Here is an 18,002-nt window from a genome sequence, read left to right on the forward strand (position 1 = left end):
AATGAAGAAACGCGTAAACGTACCGTAAGATCTCAGAGGAATTTGAAAATTGCACAGCCGCATTCTTTGGAGGACCTATTCCTGGAAGGTAAGTCCTAACCTTATTTTGCTATGATATGTTGGAGGTGAAGGAGGAAATCAACTTAGGGAATAAGGAAATGGTGTATACAGTGCAACACAGTGCATCTTCCCATCATTATTCTGTCCACCATAGCGCCTACACAGCATTTCGGTAAGTAATATTCACACTTGTCTTCATAATCATTCAAGGCTATTTGTAGCCTTCAACCCGCTCCAGTTCCGTAACGATCGAAAATCGGACATGTTCACATGACAGGACTTCTTCGGATTATTTTCACATGTAGAATCACCTCACAAATTATCTGACATTCCTCCTGAATCACAATATATAAACCGAAACCAAGGGTCGGAATCGGAACCGAATAATCTATAAGTCGGTTGTAAATTTCTACGAATTATAGACTCATATTTTGCTATTAACCCTACCTGAGAATAACCAAAATAAAAATAATATTTTTAAACAATGTTTTATTTCAACTATCAACAATATCTACATATGTAAAAAATATTGTATTTTGAAAATCACAACGTGAAAAACACCTGCCATAACATTTAATAACTTAAGAATTATTGAAGTGCACTTATAGTCTTTACTAACATTATGGTATGCCTCTGCTTCAAGATTTAAAACATACTCGAATGAAGCAGCTTCTATGTTTAACTTTACAAGTTACTGTAACAAACATACATAACTACGTCACCACACTTTAAATTGACAAATAACTCTCATTTCAAACATGACGCAGAAAATAAAAGGTTTGTTAATGAGTTTTTATACGCAGTAATAGCGAGCACCTAATATTATCTTTTACAGTGGGTAAGTTATACAATATGTTTGACTGAGAACTTGAGTTTGTTGATAAGAAGACCTCTTTAGCTTGAACTATACTGACAACCCTTTGTGAGTTACGACAATAAAACAAAAAATATGAAGATTGCAACTACATTTTAGATTAAAAGGGAAAAATAAAATGGCTTAATTTTACAAGGAATGAATCTTCAGCATACTAAGAAAACTAAAACATTTATTTCAACCATGACAGTGCAAGAACCATTGTAAAGGTATAATATGTAAAATTTTCACATAGTTACTTCACCTTTAGAGAAAAATTACACGTTGGTAATATCAACGTACAAAAAAAGTATACCCGACAAAAGCTGTAGGCGCATCGCATTTAGTATCTTGGTTGGTATCTACATATTATATACACTGCCTTAGTGAATGCAAAAGTGATTTCGCACAACTGTCAGAACGTTCCGTTTATAAGAAGCATCACTGCTTTCTGGGAGCCTAAAATTTTTGAAGAAAAGTGTGTGCATTATAAATGAGTAAACAAGATATTTCTTAACAAAGACTACACTGAGCTTTTTATGATAGTACTCAAACATTCATTTGAATTACGGTTATTTTTTGCTGTAATCAATGAATACAAAGTGATCATTACATCCAAGATCAAAAACACATCTCTGAGTACAATAAAAGAAACTCTTTTGCACTACAAGCCATGCTCCCAACTTACCAGCTTCTTTTCACTAACTTAATTTACACACTAAACATATTTCTTTTTCATTGTTTTTGAAATTTTAAACATTAATTACTGAATACATAAGATTAAATGGAAGTAACTATATACATTAAGCTCAAGATTCAGATGACAAAATTTTGATGCACTAACATTATAGATCACATGAAACTAACAACTGTGAAAAACATTATACATAATAATATTCAAATTATACTATATGGAACTGATTCTCATCCTTTCTAAGTCCAAGGATATTCAACTTACAGAAACCTTCTATTTAACTTAGTATAGACTGTTTTTATTTTATTATTACTATTAGTTTTAAAGGACAACTCAGTTCCTCCCCGAAAAAAAAAAAATTCTTTAAAGATTTTTTTAAATTAAAGAATTACTTAAAATCCTGTTTTCATGTGCAAATTTGAGAGTTTCTGGAGAGGGTTCTGTCTCCTTCTGGATACAGCCTTATGTAGATGTCATGAAACATCTCTAGGCGCACTGAAAACTTTATTTTCTCTCTTTCTCCTATCATATTCCGTCGTTTCACAGCGGAAATTATCAAAAGAGATGTCGAATTTATTAGTATTGTACATTACTTTGTTACTTAAAGTATCAAGGCACAACGCTCTGAAACCTCTTATTCATTCGAAGGATTGTAGCCCATAAGTTGAGTATCAGTACTGTATGCAGTGAATTAAAATGGTATTTTGGAAACATCAGATTTCACTGAATTTTGCTATCAATGAGCAAAGCTGCTCACAATATTAAATTCATATATAAGCTTGGGATATGAAGTTTTCTCATTATGAGCGATCAAAATTTATATATCAATTTCAATACTACAACTACACTACCCTTAGTTATGCTACACGTGTTCTATACAGCCCAAACGCAATTGCATTCTCAAAATATCGATACACAATGCACTCACTATTGGTTGAACTTTTTAAGTTCTTAAATTATTTCGCGATATTTCCGAAATATCTGTATCTTTGGATAATTTGGACGGGAACGAAAAACCTGTGGTTGAGCTTTCTAAGTTCTTAAATTATTCCGTGATTTTTCCAAAATATCTTTCTGTATCTTAGGATAATTTGGATGGGAACGCAAAACTTGATGACAAACGTCTATAGCATCAACGTATCGTTTACCTTTCATGTAATTAAACGCTAATTTGTAACCTACAGCAGGGTTACTATAGTTGCTAAACTTCCATGCCTGCTCGTAATTCATAGCAGCATCCCTATACGATTGCTCTTTTTCCATTATAAATCCCATGTACTCGTACGCTTTTGTGCAAGATTTATTGTGCTGCAAAACACGTCGAAGTAACTCCGTGGCCATATCGTATTTTCCTGACTGAATATAAATATCTGCTAAAAGCAGCCAGCATCTTTCAAGATATTCTGCGTCTTCGAAATTCCACGTGTTTTTCGCAATCCTTTTCAGTTGATTTCTTGCCCTTGGTGTTTGTTTGAGAAGCATGTACGCCGTAGCAATACCTAAGGCAGCCCCTACATGGTCCCTATACATGTCCTGGCTGGCAATGCTCATGAAATCCTGTAACGCTCGTTCTACATTCGGCTTTTGACGAGTGGCTAACAGAAGAAAATTACCAAGTAATTGATAAGTCATCATTTGATCACCCAACTTTGGTTTGAGTTCTTTAAGCAGTTTATCAGCAGTTCTCAGAGCCATCTCGTGAGCGTCTTGTGAATCATACTGACTATCAGGATCTACACTTTCAAATACTTCACCACCCAATGTGTCATTATCAGGATTCAGGCAAATTTCTATCATATTATAAATAGCTTGTTGACTCCACTCAGGATCTTTGCGTGCTTTGTTGAAATGTTTTAGAGCTATATTGGCATTTCCTGAATACCATTCGTATAAACCTTTGCAATAATTTAGCCCTGCTTCTTGGGCAGCTCTAGAAGACGTATTTTCAGCTTTCTGAAGGTACGGAGGTACTTCTTCCAGGTTTCCTGTTCTTCTCATGACTTCAACTAACCGTGCCAAAGCTGTCCAATAGTCAGGCCTTCTATCCAATAATTGCTGAAAATGAAACATGGCTGTTTCATAATCTATCTTTCTGAATGCAAGATCTGCCATCATTACGGTAGCAGCTTCGTTTTCTTTATCTGATTTCAGCAGCATCATACATGTGTACTGGCATTGATCCAAATCATTAACTTGCATATACAATTTTGCCAAAGCCACTAATGTATTCAAGTCATCTGGATTGTATGTTAAGGCTTCCTTGTAATACTTGATTGCTTTATCATATTCGCGTTGCATTGCTGCATGCTCTGCCATCTGCTGGCAAATGCTCGTGGCTAGGTGTCGCTGTTCAATTGCTGCATCCGGTTGCTCAATCTGCACCCGTTTCAACACCCGAATCTGAGCGTCATGAGCTTGCGTAAGAGTAGCAAAAGCATTCTTCATGTTTCCACTTTTTTCCTGTACTTTAGCCAGCAAAAGTAGCAGCTTCGATTTAGACATCAACGTATTTAAGTCATTCGGGCTATGGTTTTCTAGTTCTTGGAGCAAAGTTTTCTCAGCTTTGTCATACTGACGTAATCTCATCTGTAGTTCTGCCATATCATAGCGAAGAGCGGCATTATTTTCGTTTTTCACAGCTTCTTTGTAATAATTGATAGCTTTCCCGTATTGATGAGTCTTCACTAACGCTTTCCCCATTTTGCTGGCCAAAGCAGAATCTCTTGGGTTTCGTTTTAAAGCTTGCTCATAAACTTCAATGGCTCGATCTGGTTCTTGAATTGACATGTACGCATCACCTAACAAAATATAACTTTGCGAACCTGGACATTTCTCAACTACTTCACGGAAGCAATTTGCAAACATTCTTCTGTCCTTTCTGTGATGAAGATAAATATCAGCCATCTTTTGTCTCGCTTCCAAATAATACGGCTGATCAGGTCCCACGTTCTTCAACAGGTTTAAAGCTAAATCCATATCGCCACGACTTAATGCTAGTTCAGCGTTAGCCACTGTAACTCGGACTTCCTCAGGAGTGCCTTGAAATTCATTTATAGCATCTTGCATTACCTTGGCTGCTTCATGCTGTTGTCCGGCCAAGTTGTGAGCTTCAGCTAGTTCTAAATAAAGAGATACTTTGTCTGCTGTGGTCAATTCTGTGTTACATTTTCTGCGACCACCGCTGGAAGGCTTCAAACCTGTAATTGTCATGGCTGTTTGTAATGTCTTGATGCATTCTTCTAAATTACCCTGCTTCTTTTGTATATGAGCATTTATTAAGTGAAATATAGGATGCTCACGCACTTCAAAATTATAACTCAGTCCAACTTCAAGACTCTGTGCTGCTTGCTGCAAGTTGCCCTGATTCATCTGTATCTGTGCCATTAATAAGTGAGCATCAGTAAATGTTGTATCTATATTGTCGAGAATGTGCTGGAGGGTGCTAGCGGAAGATTTTACATCACCACTCAAGAATTTCACTTTGGCTAACAGGTACAACGCTCCTATCAAACCTGGGCAAGCTTTGGTAACTGGTTCAAGAACTATTAAGCTGTTTTTCAGTGCAGGAGATATAGGTTGGCCTTGTCCTACTGGCTGAGTTGGTGCATACATCATGTATTCTTTAACAATTTGTATCAGAAAATCAGGATTTAATTGCTTCAAGTACTGAGGACCATATGGTAACGTGCGAATTCCTCGAAAATGTGCTTCGACAGCCTCGCTCAGTAAGCCCAAAACTTGCTCAGCACTTTGTCCATTTTTCCTTGCCAAATACGCAGACATAAAGAGAAGATCAGATGAACAATGAGATCCTTGAACTTCTCTTAAAAGTTCCACTTGCTGCTGGGCTTGCTCGCTTGAGCCTTCAATTAACTGACAATACGTTAATCCACTTAAAGCTACCAGAGACGATTCATCAAGTTTTGTGGCATTTTTATAATATTTCATTGCTTCTCGAATTTTTCCTTGAAGCAGACACTGGTAACCAAGCTCAGTCATATACTCAGAATTCGTTGTATCCAACTGGGCTGCTTTTTCAGCGAATTTATATGTTTCAATAAGCACACCCATATTACGTCCGCATAACCTCGAAAACAGCTGAGCATTATCTAAGAAGAGTAAAGCGTTTTTCGGCTCCATTTTTTCCATTTCAAGGTAATATCTTCTTAAGTTTAGAGCTGTATCTTCACAGTTACCCTCTCGACATACAACCTGCAAAATTTTAAACTTCATTGCTTCCAAATTGTGAGCATCCATGGACAAAATCCTGTTCGCAACATCCAAAGCTTGGTCCCAATCTTGAAGAGCCAACTGATTTTTCATTTTCTCAATCAACGGAAGTGTGAAATTAGGGAAACTAACTATCAGCTGATTGAGAACGGAAATGGCCTCTTCAAAATCACTGATAAGCTCACGGTATTTCACTTTCCCAAACATGCCATCAATGTACCTTCCATTCTGTGATAGTACAGCTTCAAAGTAGTCAATAGCTTTCTTTGTTTTGCCATCTCTACCACCGAACAGTTCTATCCAACCTTTAATTGCAAGACCATCGGGCGACTGAGAATTCACTTTTAACAATCTGTCAATGTATTCCCTAGCTTTGTCATATTTCCCTGTGTGAAACAGAAACACTCCGGCATAATACAAGGCGTGCTCACTGGCCTTTTTCCTCTCCTCTTTTAAACGAGCATCCAACTGAGCTACTGTTTCTTTGTCCACAGTTAGGCAATGCCTATGAGCGTAAATAAGAGCTAGTATTGTTCCTAAGAGAACATCTTTGTTGTTTTGCAAAGGATCCAATTCACGAATACCTTCTTGCACTCGTCCTCCTAAAACAAGCGACAAACCATAGTAAAATTTGTACACAGCATCACCAGGATATTTTTTCAGCCCTTCAACTGCAGCATTTTGCATGGCATGGTAGTATTTCTCACGACAATAGTAATGAATTTTCGCTTTTATATCGCTATCTTCCATTTTGAATTATAATATGCGAAGTATACCTATTAAAAAAAATAACAAATCAATCTAATCCCCAGTAATCTAGTTTTATGCACAAAAAGAATGCCATAAAATGCCTCTATATCACAATATCATTTACCACATCACCAATCATAAACTTCAGAAGTTTTTACTCAATACCACTTATACTAAGTTGCTAGTTTATTATTCGTTCTGTGTATCGCGTATCACTGTTTTCCTTGCTGTATTTGTCCAGATAAGAGCACGATAGTTTCATTTTCAGATTGTTTTCTACAGCAAACTCAAAAGCAGCCTGAAACAAAACAGCAAAAAGAGTTAAAAAGTAATTTTATAAACTGTACATAAAATTTACTTATGTAAGACATTGGACGCATACTTATTTATTTATTTTTATTTTTTAAATTGCATCCTGGATATAACAATGACGATATACTGGTTCAAATATTTCTGATCCCTTATGCCAGTGGTTCCAAACTTTTTTTCTTTTATTTTTTTTTATTAACGACACGCTTTACTGAATGTTTACATCACGGCACACTTGTTTGACTCTTTCTTAATAATATAAATGATAATAATGTAACCCTGTTAAGTTTCTAATAAAATATTGACTCTAAATAGTGCTGAGCATTGTTGTTGCCGCTGAAGGTGTTGGCTTATAGAAATCTTTTTCAAAATTAATTTAACCATTTATTAAATGCATTATGATTTTTTAATTTCTAAAATTTCAAGACACACCTTATGAGATTACACGACACACTGGCTGGGGAACGCTGCCTTAACCAAAATAAATTTTCACAAAGTGTTGATTGAACTAACTTTTCTCCTTTTTACAAAGGTTTTGTATTGAAACACGGGTTTTTACAGATGAAGAGAATCTATACTCATTTTTCAGTGTGCAGTGTAGTAGTAGAATCAGAGAACTTCTGAAATAGTATATTATCATCACATCCAGGATGCAAGGTAAGAACAGCTTTTTCCAATACATTTAAAATTGTTGTTTTGCCCGATAATGAAAAAAAAAAAAAAAAGAGTTTTCTTTTCCTAAGAAAGTTGCCTGTCATTAGTGGACCCTCGCGTTATGAACTTAATCCGTTCTCTAACGCTGATCTTAAACTGAAATTATTTTTCTCATTGAAATTAATGTAAATACAATTAATAGAAACATGGTACTGTATGTATGTATTTTTGAAACATTTTTGAGTGTTTTATGTGATGAAGAATATAAAATGGAAGTAACATTGTCCTTTGTAAAGGCAAAGAACTTCACATTAGATTCAACACAGTATGAGGATCTAAAGATATAAAGTGAAAAGAAAATACTTTTTTGAATACATGACTCCAACAGATAAGGTGTACGGCAAAAGCCTGAAAGCACCACTAGAGGTGTGGGACTGTCAGTACAGGCGCGTGTGGGCGTTCGTATCTCAAAATACTGTTCGTAATCGTAATTTGTTCACAAAAATTATTTGTAAACCGAAAGGTTCGAAAACCAAGGATCCACTATATATATACACACACACATATATATATATATACAGGGTGGCACAAAAGTAGGTATACGCCCCTGCATAGATCAAGTATAACATTCTAGCTTATAGGTTTATTTGCTTCGGCTGTTCCGAGCTTAAGATGTAAGTAAAAACTCATTAAGAACAAATAATACAGAAACTAAGTCTACCTGGTGGATAACAATAAGAAATGATACAAAAAAACAATGAGTTGATCAGTACGGGACTGTATACCTACTTTTGGGCCACCCTTTTATATATATATATATATGGTTAGAACAATGGAATCTCAGCAAATTCATTTATAAAACAAAATAGAAATGAAAAAAAATATGAGTTGCCGACAAAACTATTCAAAAGAAACTAATTAGGCACTTGAGCAGTCATCTCGTCGACAGAGCTTGGAGTAAAAAAAAGATGATAGACTGAATATCCAATAGCTGTCAAACACATTTAAAGAAATGCCCAGACTACAGTGACGTTCAAGAACGTAAAATTTGGACTTTAACAAAGATACAATCTGCCACTTTTTGTCAAGATTATCTAACATTTATCTATAACGTGCCTGGAAATCTTATAAGGATTCCTAGTATGATTTTGGTCACCAATCCTGTTGCCTTCGACAGCTAGACACTAATGAAGAGCTTCAGCTTCACAAATACTTTTACATTTTATTCAATTTTTTTTATTTTTTATTTTATTTTATTTATTATTATTATTATTATTACAAGAAACACTAATTCCTCATTTATAAACAAAGTAAGGTAAAGTGAAGTGAAACATTTTAATTTAAACAAAGGTTTATCAAACGAAATACATATTGAACGTGATTGCAAAGTTATTAAACGTTATTTAACGTTATCCTAGCCATTAATCCAGTTTGAAGTGTTACAGTGAGTGTTTCTTTCTTATAACACATCTCTTTTATATGTATTTGCCACTTGTAACCAAATGCTAGATAATTTATTTAATAAATAAAAACTATGTCTAAAAGCTCTATAAGCTGATTGCTCCATATTGCATGCACAGACATAAAATATATAAAAACTTACGCTAAACTTTAAAGTTTACTCTGATATTTCTATTTTATAGCAAATTACATGAAGTGGGATTATGGTTTAAAAAAATAAGCTACTTAAATTTGTATTACCAGTCTTATCTATAAGTTCTCAGCATTTCTACGAAATGACATCCATTCAAACCACACATAGTGATAAAATAATATTTAGAAGAATTAATAAATTTTCATTACAAGCATTAGGTCTGTAACTTCATTATACCAGAGTCACGTCAAGTTTTAGAACTAAACAAATGTCTGAATCTTACAAAATTTCTGCAAGCATTTAAAGACGAATTCTCAACTGCAATGCACTTTTTCATTTTCTCGAAAGCAGTTCTTCCAGCCCTCTGCAGACATACCATCAATTTCTGTACTGAAACTTTTATTGACCACTTTTCACCATTAAACTTGATCATCTTGAGTCCTATTTTACTATTATTTTATTTTATTTTATTTTACGATGTTGATTGTAAAAAATTTTGGTATGACCCTCGTATTAAGAAAGAAAAAAACTGTCTAGCCTTATGAGACAAGACAATTCATATTGCTGTTGTACAATACTCTGAATATGAATGTATATACAAATTTTAAAACTTTTAATCATGTGTTTCGCTGTATAAACCCATTATGTTTTATCCGCATACACATTACGTAACATGCAAAACGTTCATAAAATATTGGAAAAGAAATAACCTTAGCAAGAAGTTTTGCTATCCCTTTTCCTCTATGGGAGAGTGGAACACCAGTGTGATACATATCTAGTGTCTGCTTATCGAGGTACGCATACTCAAGGACAGCTTTTTCTGAAGAAAAGAAAGTAAAAAAGAAAAAAAAAAAGAAACAAAATAAAATTGATAGATATGCACACAAGATTGAAAAAAAAAATGAAAGACCTGACTTGAAAAAGACAGTAATTAATTTAATGAGAACAAAAAGTTACTGAGTTAATAATTATTAAGTAAGTTTAATAGTACAAACCGTGTATTATGAATAACAAAATAAACCTGTTCTTTTAACCACTTGCCTTCGGCACGGGAGACTGGGCACGGGGGATTCGATTCCCGATAGGAACTCATGTGGTTCGAATTCCACGTTAAGAGCCTGCCCTACTAAAAATAACACAAAATTTACAATTTTTCTTTTGCTTGTTTATTCATAAGTGAAAAGAGACAATGAAATGCAACTTACCACAATCATACATAATGTTATTTTACAACAGAAAATATGAACCTGAAGAATTTTCAGTGTTGCCATCCATAGTAGTTACAATGTTGCCAGAATAACATTTTCCCCTAAGTTAAGGCACCGACTAGAGGAACGAACTCAACTGCATTTGATTACTATCATGTTGTTTTGGAATCCTGTGAACTACTTTTTTAAATAACAGTTGACTAGTTTGTAATAAACATACAGTTATTACAATTAAATAATAATATTATTTAAAAAGTAGTTCACCGGATACCAAAACAACCTGATAGTAATCAAATGCAGTTGAGTTCGTTTTTCTAGCCGCTACCTTAACTTAAATTTTAGGGGAAATGTTATTCTAACAACACTGAGAATTCATCAGTTTTTTTTTTTTTTTTTTTTTGTAGAATCAAATTATCTATGATTGTGTTAAGTTGCATTTCCCTATCTCCTTTCACTTATGAAAAACAAGCAAGAGAAAAATGGTAAATTTTGTATTATTATTATTATTATTATGTAGTAAGGTAGTCTGTTCAGTTTAAGTGCACGTCTCATATAGCCTCGGTGCTGACAGAGTCGCTAAACTTCAATATAATCGACCAGCTAACCTTCGAGTTTTCGCTAATTGATAAGACTAGAGCGATAATTCAGCTTTCTTACCTTAGCATGTTTAGTGTTGACATTACCAGTGAAATAAGCAAAAATTCGACGGTTCAGCTGAATTAACCAATTTAGCACAGAGGTAGAAGTGCAGGTTCATAATTTAGTGCAATAACAGAATATATGTTCATAGAAATGTGCAGGAAATTCAAACATATGTAAAGAAACAGTTGTTAAAGGAAAAAGAAGCAAGGTAACAGAATTACGTACAAGGCTTACTGAAAAGTATTTAATCTCCTTTGTTTTCGGGAAAACTGCAAGGTGCTGATACTAACAATTAAATGAATAAAATTTTAAAAAATATCTTTTTCTTGCTTAAAAAAATTGAGAGCTTAACTGGTGGTATCAGTGGAAATTGACCGCAATGCAAATCTTAGAAGGCTGGTCTGTGATGTATTTAGCCTGCAGATGGTGTTGCCTTCACTTACCTATATTGTTGTGAAGGGCTGATTGTGTTAATACTGTCGTATGGTCACAGCACATCTTTAAGCGGATAAAAATGACGGAGTGAATCGAACGAAGATACTGAACAAAGTTCCGTCCGAAGCTTGGTCATACTTAAGGTAGCTTGGTAGGAAACTGTTCAGAAGATTAGAATAGCATTTACAGACGACGCTACGGGTATGACACAAATGAAAATGAAAATGTAGCTCCACTTGTTTAGGGAAGGCCAAACGTTCGTGGATAGTGAGCCAAGCTACATTGGTGTCACTGTTGAGTAAATATATATATACAGGGTTTGTCCGGAAAGTAATAGGACTGAGTCGATTTAAAAAAATTTATTGAGCCAATCGTTACAATTCTTTAAAAACTTTCAAAATAGGCTCCTTCTGCGTCGATGCAGCGCTGCCAGCGCGATTTCCAAGCATTGAAGGCGTCACGGAAGCCATTCTCCGGAATAGCCTTGAGAGCCGCGGTGCAAGCTGCTTGGATCCCCTCTGTCGTCTCAAAATGCTTGTCTTTCATCGGGCGTTTCAGGCGAGGAAACAAAAAGAAGTCCGGGGGGTGGGGCACATCTGGGCTGTAGGGCGGCTGCGGAAGCGTTGGGATGCCGGCCTTGGTCAGGTAGCTGTTCACAAGAAAGGCGGTGTGAGCCGGGGCGTTGTCGTGGTGCAGCTTCCAGTCGGCTCCGATGTCTGGTCGGACCCGATTGACCCTTCGTTTGAGTCTCTTGAGCACTTCCACGTAAAACTTGGCGTTGACGGTTTGTCCAGGAGGAACAAATTCATGGTGGACGATGCCTTTGATGTCAAAAAAGACAATGAGCATCGTTTTCACTTTGGATTTGATCATTCTTCCCTTTTTTGGGCGAGGAGACGCCGGCGTGTGCCACTCGGAAGATTGCCTCTTTGTCTCGCGATCATACTCAAAGATCCATGATTCGTCACCTGTGATTACGTTATTCAAAAATTGGGGGTCACTTTCACACATGTTCAAATTTTCTTGGCACAATTCCACTCGCCGCAATTTCTGTCAGTGAGCAGTTTTGGGACAATCTTCGCGCACACCTTGCGCATGTTCAAATGCTCCGTCACAATTTCATGAACCACAGTTTTTGGTAAATTTAACATCTGGGCAATTAAACGAATACTTAGTCGACGATCTGAGTTCAAAACTTCGCGCACACGAATCACATTGTCGGTGTTTGTCGAAGTCGAAGGTCTTCCAGCACGGTCTTCATCGGCGACCTCTTTCTGGCCCTCCGAAAAGGCCGTGTGCCACCGAAACACACCACTTCTTGCTAAAGCATCATCTGGGTAAGCCTGCTTGATCATATCAAACGTCTCTGTCGCAGATTTACCGAGTTTAACACAGAATTTAATCGCGTACCTCTGCTCTAACGAACGCTGCATTTTCGGCTTGCACCACTCACAAAAACACGTCGCGCGAAAAAGCCTGTCGTGACTCTCCGTGTGCTCGGAGACAACTGACCAGCCGCTCGTTCGTTAGCTAGGAACGCCCTCTACCGGATCCAGTCAGTGCGCGCACGCTCCGAAGTACAGTCATGGCGGAATGAAATCAGTCCTATTACTTCCCGGACAAACCCTGTATATATGTACACTGAGCTGTTGCGTAGCACCATTTTAAATGATGATTTGGATATGTAGCAGGTAATTGCAAAGTATGTGCTCAACATTTTGACACTAGAACAAAATCCTGGAGTTATTACAGAAAATGAAACGTGGGTGTATCAACAGGACTCGGAAATAAAGGCACAATCAACTTAGTGGAAACACCCAAGTTCGCCAGATGTGTAGCAAAATCAAAGCGATGTTAACTATGTTCTTCGATTCCCATGGCATTCTGCCTTATGAATGCGTAAAGGAAGTACGTACAGTTGCAAAGAACTTCTATCTAGACGTTCTCCGTTGTCTACGTGACGGTGTTCGTCAAACATGATCAGACCTTTGGAACTGCACCAGGATAAATGCCCTTGTCCTGTTTATACAGTTCATCTGGTTCAGTCTTTTTGATACAGTACATCATTCCTCTGGTTCTACTCATCGGACATAGCTCTATGAGACTTTTGGCTGTTATCGAAAATCAAAAGGTGGCTAAAAGACAAGTTTTCACAAGCGACGGGACATCAGAAGCAACGCAAGGACTGTCTTAAGCACTTCCCCTAGGCGGGCTCCAGGCTTGTTTTGAGCAATGAAGGGCCGCTGGACTAGGTGTATAGAAGCAAGAAAGAACTACTTTGAAAGGGATTAAGACGACAAAAACACCAGGTGAGTTTTTCTTTTCTTTCTTTTTTAGGAGAACGGTCAAACACTTTTCATATAGCCTCTATATGTATTGAAAGTTAAAACTTTAAATCGTGGAATAGCAACCCACTTGCTCTGGAAGCCAGAGTTAAAAGACGGAAATATACAGGAAGATATTCGTGCTGGTTATGACGAAACAATGTTTCCGTATCTTCTTCATAACTCCTCGAGATTATAAACCATAAGAATAGAAAAATAAGAATAATCTCATACCTATCCAAGATGTATATTAGATATGTAAACTAACCGTTGTCTTCACTAATATTTCTGATTATTGAATAGAGAAATGGATTGAGGTTATGCATGGAATATACATACACAGTTTTTTTTTTTTTTTTTTTAACTGATTTTGGATGGTAATAATTACACAACATGGGTCGTGCCGGCAAGGAAATGAGTGTTGTTTGAATGGGAGTGGCCCAGAGTTTCAGAAAATTGTCGTTAGATGTTAGTCAATGCGTCTTCTCAGTTTGCAGTCAGTCAGAACTAAGATGGCGTCCGTTCAACAGAAGGCGTTTTGTATTCTGCAGTTAGCAAAGACTGAATCCGTGATTTCGGTCCAGCGTGCTTTTCGTCAGCGTTTTGGCATTGATTCGCCTGCACCCAAAACATTCGTCGATAGAGCATTCGTAATAGCATAGCTAAAACTTGAAGACTTTGTGAGTATATAATGCCCCACTCGCCCATTCCTATCCGAAAAAACAGTTTCTCTTAGTATTTACTACTTTAGCTTTATTACAATTAACATTGAGAAAGCAAATGGCAGACTTTTGCCACTATTACTTAAGCATACTATAGTTTCCAAGTCTAAACGGAACACACATCATGATCCTAAAATGAAAGCAGGATTCTAGCTGTCAAAACTATTATCAATAGGTACTTGAGATTTGAAACCTTGGTAAGAAGTTCCTGTACTGAAGCACAAACTTCTCGAATACACACTTCTTGAAGCACAGTAGCTCAGTAGTAGAGCGCTTATCTGTGGTGCGTGAGGTCCCTGCCAAGTAAGTCTGTGGTGGGGAACATCGTGCTCGTGGGTTTTCTCGGGGGTACTCCCGTTTTGTCCTAGATTTTCATCCCACCAATTCTTCCATCATCATTACTTGCTTTAATCATCATCTCCCTTGGCCTACCGGCATAATCGTGAGATGTTAAAACTGGAAGATTCTTCCTCGAATACCGGTACATTCTATTTAAAAAAAATACGTCCAAAATATTTATGTGACGACCAAAATCAACACGCAAAATACTACGACATCATTAACACTACAGTTAGAAAAGACTGAATTGCAAGCAGTGCACTTACCTTTACCAAGATTTATGTAGAAAATCTTGGAAGAGGGATCGTGATGTACTTCTAAGTTATCACCCATTATGTAATTTCCACTTATGACTCTGTCTATTAACCTGTTACGCATAAAGAAAGAAAAAAAATTACAATAATAATTAACCCATACAATTTCTATATAAGATGTCAAGTCTCATTTCAGCCCCATTAACTTAATGTGTGTCGTGGCACTTTTAATCAGCACTCAAGACATCATATTCAAAATCCAAGTAACTTGCAATACGAGAACCAGACAATTTCATGGAAAATACTAAAACTTCCATTCCACCTTTATATTACTATTTACTAAATGATGTAAATAATTATTTCACTCGATTGTATTTGATATTTCTGTAATATCTTTAAATACATATTAATCCATTTTATACCAATTGTAATATATCCATACGTACAGCTTTATAGAAAATCCATCTACATTCATTCTATTTCAATTACAAAACAAACCCACCACAGACTAAATCTGCTTAAAAACAAAGCATGCACAACATATCTAAACCATTTTCCACTACTTAACAAAATACAACTTATCTAATTATTACTGCATGAAAACGTTCTCAGCCTATAGTACAGCCTGTATTCGTTCCTAAACTCAGTAATCGTTTCCACTTAAGCAGTGGACCACTCTTCATATACTTTAGCTCTCAGTTGTGTCGGCGATACTGGAGGAGAGAACTGCGCTATTCTCGCTGCTCTAAATCTCACCGTATACGTTTAACAATGTTGTCACGTCGGGAGACTGAGTGGACCAGGAGAGATATTGGAAGTTCATTAGATGTTTCTCAAAGAATGTCTAAATATGTCTAATTGTGTGTATTGAAGCATTGCAATATAATTCATACAAATTATATTGCAATACATGAGTGTTTTCATTGCTTTCATAACTATCTCTGAGTATATATATATTAAAATTAATTAATTGCCAGAAAATAGAAAAAAACATAGTCACATATAGTGGACTCCCGGATTACAAACCTAATCCATTCCATAACGTAACATTGTTTGTAAGCCGAAATTATTTCCAGATGGAAATTACTGTAAATTCAATTAATTCCTTCTATCCAGAGAGATGGAACCGTACTTTTTTCCCTCATTTTTAACTATTCCTTTCTGATGAAGCATGTAGAACGAAAATTGCTTTTAAAGACAAATAAGTAATACTAAATTAAACAAAACTGCATGAGTGCTTTAAAAGAAACACAAAAAGTGCCAAAAAAAAAAAAAAAGAACAAAAAATAGTTTCGAAACACAGAACTTGAAAGATAATATATCACTACATTATATTATATTTAGAAACAACTATAAATAAAAAGCTTACTACTCACCGCAGACCAACTGTTTATCTAAGAAGTATTTTCGGAAATTACTATTTCCATCCTCGCTTAGCAGTTCATAAAACAAAATTTAGAAATGGGAAAGAAACACGGAGGGGTAAAAAGTCAGGTTAAAAGGTGTAAAAAAATATTAAGTAAACCATCTCTTACCAAAGGAAAGTTGTACACATGTTTGTTCACTAATCACTGTTCTGGTTTTTCTTTGTTTCATTTTTTTTTTTTTTTTTTTTTAAATAAAAGTTACATTGCAATGTATTTTGTTTCTTGTTATCATTAAGACTATAGTATTCCTTCCGTTATAAATCTGAACATTATTTTATAGCAACTTAAGGTGATAAGTACGAATACACATTAAAAATCTACATTTTACTCACTGCCTGCATTTAATTTACAACCTCCCAAAATAAATAAAACTATAGTTTATTGATGTCCGCAGTTAACAATGTGGAAGTCAATGCAAGTATTCTCTGGAAGTACATCTGGTCCCTCGCCTTTGGATACTTGTGATGGTGCAATAATTGGGTATTTGGGTCTGAAATTTTTCAAACAAAAAGGGGTCAGTGGTAGGTGTTTGGTGCATTTGGCAAGCAGCATCACACCGGCAAAAGTCGTTGGACACCATAGCCACAGAGTTTCAGTCGGAATCTGAGAGTGATGCCAGTACATGTATTCTTGCTTACGAGGTTCAATGGCGAGCTGCTGTCCATAAAAAAAGGATCACACAAAGAAACGAGCGCCGCCGATTACAGTGGTGTAAAACATGGTGCGAATAAATAGCGGGGCAATAAAAAGTATTATGTGAAGTGATGAGTCATGCTGCAATCCGACGAACATGTGTGGATATGGCGTATACCAGGCGAGCGGTACTTACTGGAGTGCATTGTTCATACAATACAATTGTAATTTGTAATTTGGTGGAGGGATCATGATGTAGAACCGTATCTCATCGTTTGGATTGGAGCCTCTGGTGTTGATGCATTGAACAATGCATGCCGATACCTATCAAGATATCCTAGATAATTCTGCGCTATCTATCTCTTGTGATAACTGTTCGATACTGGGTAGTTTGTGTTTCAACATGCCAACGTCCATAAAGCGTATGCCATTACAAAGCGGAAGGTGCAAGTACTCGAGTGCTGGGCACAAGCACCACCTCAATCCTATTTAGCACCTTTGGGGTTACGATTGAGGATCAGGCCATAAAGTCCCAGAATCAAAATCTCAGTGTTTGCCATTTTTCAGGACGAATGGAGGATAATTCCTGTTCAAGTCTACCACCACCTTATAGAACGTCTTCCTAGAAGGATCGAGGTCATTACCACGGTGAATGGCAGACATATGGCATATTAAAATCTTGTAAGCGCAAGATAACCAAGTTCTTGTTGATGTCCGGTCATTAATAGTAATATAATGAATTTTCTTCATAATTAATGGTATTTTGTACAATTAATATAGACACTCTGTACAATAAAATTAAATTACTGAATTGCATTACGATATTTGTTTATTTCTCTTCATTTGTTAAGTTTAGCGTCCCGTTCAACACCGA

General features: G+C 36.2%; 2 protein-coding genes across 5 annotated transcripts in view; both read right to left on the minus strand.

The window, feature by feature from the left end:
• Nucleotides 1-529: 529 nt before the first annotated feature.
• Nucleotides 530-6,587, minus strand: LOC145678785 (tetratricopeptide repeat protein 21B-like). The gene has a single exon (XM_081749288.1). The coding sequence runs from the start codon at nt 6,585-6,587 to the stop codon at nt 2,640-2,642; it is 3,948 nt and encodes a 1,315-aa protein (XP_081605414.1). The 3' UTR covers nt 530-2,639.
• Nucleotides 6,588-6,748: 161 nt separating this feature from the next.
• The window catches only part of LOC145678787 (protein NATD1), a 29,825-nt gene continuing 18,571 nt past the window's right edge, over nt 6,749-18,002 (minus strand). For 3 of the 4 annotated variants that reach the window (XM_081749291.1, XM_081749290.1, XM_081749292.1), the window contains exons 5-7: nt 15,081-15,181; nt 9,855-9,964; nt 6,749-6,885 (exon numbers count right to left, since the gene is read on the minus strand). In XM_081749291.1, coding sequence (XP_081605417.1) covers nt 6,769-6,885; nt 9,855-9,964; nt 15,081-15,181 — 328 coding nt within the window. In that variant the 3' untranslated portion in view covers nt 6,749-6,768. The remainder of the gene's footprint in view (nt 6,886-9,854; nt 9,965-15,080; nt 15,182-18,002) is intronic. The other variant, XM_081749293.1, reaches the window with a different exon arrangement.

The sequence above is a fragment of the Thermobia domestica genome, chromosome 2 (assembly GCF_964235325.1).
Source record: "Thermobia domestica chromosome 2, izTheDome1.hap1.1, whole genome shotgun sequence".
NCBI classification, from domain to species: Eukaryota; Metazoa; Arthropoda; class Insecta; order Zygentoma; family Lepismatidae; genus Thermobia; species Thermobia domestica.

Coding starts and splice junctions, on each gene's coding strand:
- LOC145678785 (XM_081749288.1), bottom strand. CDS start 6,587: ATGGAAGATAGCGATATAAAAGCGAAAATTCATTACTATTGTCGTGAG.